Genomic DNA, 4,722 nt, shown 5'->3' with positions numbered 1-4,722 from the left:
AGTAATTCACAGAAGACAGTGAAGAATTGCGGTGGTGGTAAAACGCACACTCAGGTTGTTTTGTCCACTGCTCAGGTATATGTTAGAGACGGCATGGGAAGCAGGATTAGATGTCGCGCATTGTTGGATCCAGGATCACAACTAAATCTGATGACTACCGACCTTTGGCGGAAGCTGAAATTACCTTGGACGAAGGAGGACATTCCAATAAGTGGCATCAGTCAAGTCCAAACAAACGCGAGAAGACGACTCAACTCAGGGTGGAGTCCGCATATAATGATTTCGCCATGGTAATGAACTGTCTTATATTACCTACGATCACAGTGCAAATCCCACAACAGAAGATCGAACCGAATGAAATATCCCTGCCTAGGGGTATACAACTTGCGGACCCGGATTACTGTAAGCCGGGAAAAATCAATCTGCTCATAGGAGCGGGACCCTATTGGAAACTACTCGTTGGATCCCCGGAAAATCAAGTCGACGGCCAGCCTTCCCTACAGGATTCTAAATTGGGTTGGATCCTTGGCGGGGAGCTACGCAATCGAAGCAACAGTTCAAATTGCTCATCAGCGACATGTCTCACCATTACGAACGATCAACTGAGTCAACAGGTTGAGCGTTTTTGGAAAATAGAGAACATCCCCGAAAGTAAGCATTACACCAAGGAAGAGAGGGAATGTGAGAAGCATTTCTCCGAGACTGCACACCGTATGAAGAACGGTAGGTTCGTAGTGCGGCTGCCAATGCGTTCGAACGTCCAACTTGGAGAATCCAGGAATCAAGCACAACAAAGACTAGAAGCTCTCGAACGAAGATTGCTACGGGATTCAGAATTGGAGAAGGCATACTACAGCTTTATGGAGGACTACCAGAGGAGTGGTCATATGACTCAAATTTTCGAAGGGGAAATAGAACAAGCAAGGGAAGTATACTACATTCCTCATCATGCAGTTGTCAAACCAGACAGTTTGACTACAAAGTTGCGAGTGGTTTTTGATGCATCCGCAAAGACGACATCCGGTGCATCACTCAACGATAAGCTTCTACCAGGACCGAACCTGCAAAGGGATATCTTTAAAATCTTGCTACGATTCCGGACGCATCAATACGTTATCACAGCGGACATCGCTCAAATGTTCCGACAGATACTGGTCGACACACGAGATAGAGCACTACAACTAATATTATGGAAACCAAACCCAAGGGAAGTGACGAGGATATACCAACTAAATACAGTAACGTACGGTATGGCAAGCGCGCCGTATCACGCCATGCGGTGTCTACAAGAACTGGCAACTCAACATCAAGACCAATACCCGTTAGCAGCACGTGTAATAAAGGAAGATTTTTACATGGATGACGTTCTCACCGGAGGACGGACGTATCAGGAAGTTATGATATTACAACAACAGCTATACGAGCTTCTGAAACAAGGGCAATTTTGGCTCCGAAAGTGGCGCTCAAATGAGTCAAGCATTCTGCAACATCTAGCGGATTGTGAGACTGGCGAGCTGTTCACGATTGATAAGGACGCAGTTAAAACGTTGGGACTACTTTGGGATTCATCGCGAGATAGGCTACTACACGAAACGGATTTACCTAGGCAGAAGCACTTCACGAAGAGGACCGTATTGGCACGGATATCGCAAATTTTTGATCCGTTAGGCCTGGTTGGGCCTATATTAATAACGGGCAAAATCTTCATGCAAAGGTTATGGACCGAGGACTTGCAGTGGGATCAGACGCTTCCCCACCATTGTTTGACTGCCTGGGACGATTTTGCTTAAACTCAATACGTTGCAGATACCTCGAAACGCTAATCACAATAACAGTTCGAGCCAATTTGATTTGTTTGGCTTCGGAGATGCTTCCCAGAGTGCCCTGGGAGCATGTTTATATGTCGTTTATTCAGATGAAGATGGTGACTTACATTCACACATTCTCTGTGCTAAGTCCAGAGTGGCACCATTGAAGACCCTTTCGTTACCACGATTGGAGCTGGAAGCAGCCCTGCTCTTATCACAATTGTATGCCACTGTTAAGGCAGCTCTGGTTGGAAGAATTCGGCAAATTCACTTGTGGAGTGACAGTACGATCGTACTCGGTTGGCTCAAGATGGAACCGCATACACTCAAGACCTTCGTGGCCAATAGAGTGGCTAAGATTCAAGAATTGACGGAGGAGGCGACTTGGGCACATGTGCCTTCCGACGAGAATCCTGCGGATCTACTGTCCCGGGGGACTACAGTCGCGGACTTGCGGACTAACGCTCTCTGGTGGAACGGACCACCCCTTTGGATCAGGGAGGGCGATCAACAACCCAAGCGCATGCAGTTACCGGAAACAAATCTACCAGAGATAAAGACATCGGCAGTGGCTCTGATAACCACGCAGTCTGTGAACTCATTGTTGCACAGATACTCATCATTCAGCAAGCTGTGCAGAATCATTGCATACTGTCGCAGGTTTTTCACCAGATGCAAAGGAGATAAATCGACGGATATTAACCAAAGAAACGCTCAATCCTTAGATATCGGCGAGATAAGCAAGGCAAAAACGATAGTGCTTAGGTGGGTCCAGGAAGAGGAATTCAAACCTGAGATGCAATGTTTGAAGAAGGATCGTGTTCTACCTCGGAAGAGTCCACTCCTTTCACTTTGCCCATTTGTCGACAAGGACGGATTGATTCGTGTTGGCGGCAGACTGAGACATGCAAGCCTACCTGAAGAACAGAAGCATCCAGTAATCTTGCCCAGGAACCATCACATCACTGGGCTCATCATGCGAGAGGAACATGAGAAGATGCTACACAGCTCACCAGAACATTTATTACATCACGTTAGGCAGCGATACTGGCCTATAAGCGGCCGAAGATTAGCTCGGAAAACAGTAAAGGGCTGTATACGATGTTTTCGCTACAGGCCAGTGATCCCGGATACCCTTATGGGTGATCTGCCAAAGGAGCGCATCACGATGGTTGCACGACCGTTCACAGTAACCGGTGTGGATTACGCCGGTCCCTTTCAAATGCGTGAAAGTCGACGACGTGGTCGTATACACGTGCAAAAAGTGTATGTGGCGGTATTTGTCTGTTTTAATACCAAGGTGGTGCATTTAGAAATGGTAACCGACCTCACCACGGAGGCCTTTTTGGCTGCACTCGGCCGTTTCACAGCAAGGCGGGGAACATGTGCACAATTGTTCTCCGACAACGGAACGAACCTGGTCGGAGCGGCGAGAGAACTGCGCAGGGTTCAAGAGTTTTTGGAAAAAACGGAACCGGAAATAACCTCTTTTCTGAATACACAACGAATTTCATGGAGTTTTATCCCACCAAGGGCTCCTCACTTCGGCGGATTGTGGGAGGCTGCCGTCAAAATCATGAAGAGGCACCTTTACACGATTACTCAGGGGAGAATTCTTACGTTCGAGGAATACTACACACTGATCACCAGCATTGAAGCCATGTTAAACTCCCGACCTTTGACTCCCTTGACTAATGATCCTTCTGACCTTAACGTTCTTACTCCTGCTCACTTCCTTATTGGAGATCCACTCATGCAACCAGTTCAAGTCAATTATCTTGATACTCCCAATAATCGTCTTTCTCATTGGCAGCAATTACAAAAGGTTCGTCAATTGATGTGGCGACGCTGGCAGCAAGAATATCTACAAGAATTACAGAAACGAGGCAAGTGGACCACTCCGGGTGTCAACATTGAACGAGACACTCTGATCTTACTCATGGAGGATAATACACCACCGCTACGATGGCCGATGGGCAGAGTGGTTGAAACTCACCCCGGAGCAGACGGTCAGATCCGAGTGGTAACGGTGAAAACGCAGACGGGATGTTTCAAGAGATCAGTGAGGAAAATGTGTCCCCTGCCATTGGAGGATTGTGATACTTAGACCATATAAGAATTGTTACACGTTAGTCTATGCGGTTTCAGTTCTGTTTAATTAATGTATACGTTTGTTTCATTCACCTGTTTATCTTATTATACGTTGACTGATATAGTTTTATTAAGCGCTAGGCCACTCAGTTTTATTAAGCGTCAGGCCACTCAGTTTGTTAAGTACTAGGCTACACCGTTTAAGTTCTCTTTAATTACTTACGTTTCGTTTACATGTTTATTTTCATTACCGTTTGTTCAGTACAGATTAAGCGTGCGGCGCTAGTTATAAGGTATTATTTTATAGTTGAAGGCAAACCCTTCAAGGCGCCCCGATATGTTAGAGAGTGGAAATGTACTCTGCGGATTTCGTTCGTACCGATCTCGATAGGGGCGCGCGAGCGGCTAGTCAGTCGTCGTCAAGTGGCCGTCGAGTTAAGATGGCGTAAGAGACACGGCTTTTAAGGCGAGCAGGTTTGATCGCCAAGGGAAATTATTGGAATAAATACGCATAAACACAAACCGGCTAGTCAATCATATACACGAACAGGTAGTGTTGTAATTTTGCTCTGCTCGCGATAATACGCGGCTGGCGTATGCGATGGGTCGGTCTTGACCTACCGTGCCTTGAGATAGAATTGCTCCGATGGCGTAATCTGACGCGTCGGTCGTGACGATGAACTCGTCGCTGAAGTCCGGGTATTTTAATACTGGGGCTGTTGTCAGCGCTGTTTTTAATTGATCGAATGCATTCTGTTGCGCGGTGGTCCACTCGAATTTTTCTCCCTTCTTTGTTAATTTTGTCAATGGCTTGGCTATTTTC

General features: G+C 46.6%; 1 protein-coding gene across 1 annotated transcript; it reads left to right on the top strand.

The window, feature by feature from the left end:
* The first annotated feature begins 293 nt into the window (after window positions 1-293).
* LOC105555780 lies at window positions 294-3,915 on the top strand. The gene is made up of 2 exons (XM_012002824.1): window positions 294-1,673; window positions 1,807-3,915. The coding sequence occupies exons 1-2, from the start codon at window positions 294-296 to the stop codon at window positions 3,913-3,915; spliced, it is 3,489 nt and encodes a 1,162-aa protein (XP_011858214.1).
* Window positions 3,916-4,722: the final 807 nt, after the last annotated feature.

The sequence above is a fragment of the Vollenhovia emeryi genome, unplaced genomic scaffold, assembly GCF_000949405.1.
Source record: "Vollenhovia emeryi isolate VEMERY1.0 unplaced genomic scaffold, V.emery_V1.0 DF940740.1, whole genome shotgun sequence".
Taxonomy (NCBI): Eukaryota; Metazoa; Arthropoda; class Insecta; order Hymenoptera; family Formicidae; genus Vollenhovia; species Vollenhovia emeryi.
This window is presented reverse-complemented; position numbering and strand designations above follow the sequence as displayed.

Coding starts and splice junctions, on each gene's coding strand:
- LOC105555780 (XM_012002824.1), top strand. CDS start 294: ATGAACTGTCTTATATTACCTACGATCACAGTGCAAATCCCACAACAG. Junction 1,674..1,806: donor TTTTTGATCCGTTAGGCCTG/GTTGGGCCTATA, acceptor AATACGTTGCAG/ATACCTCGAAACGCTAATCA.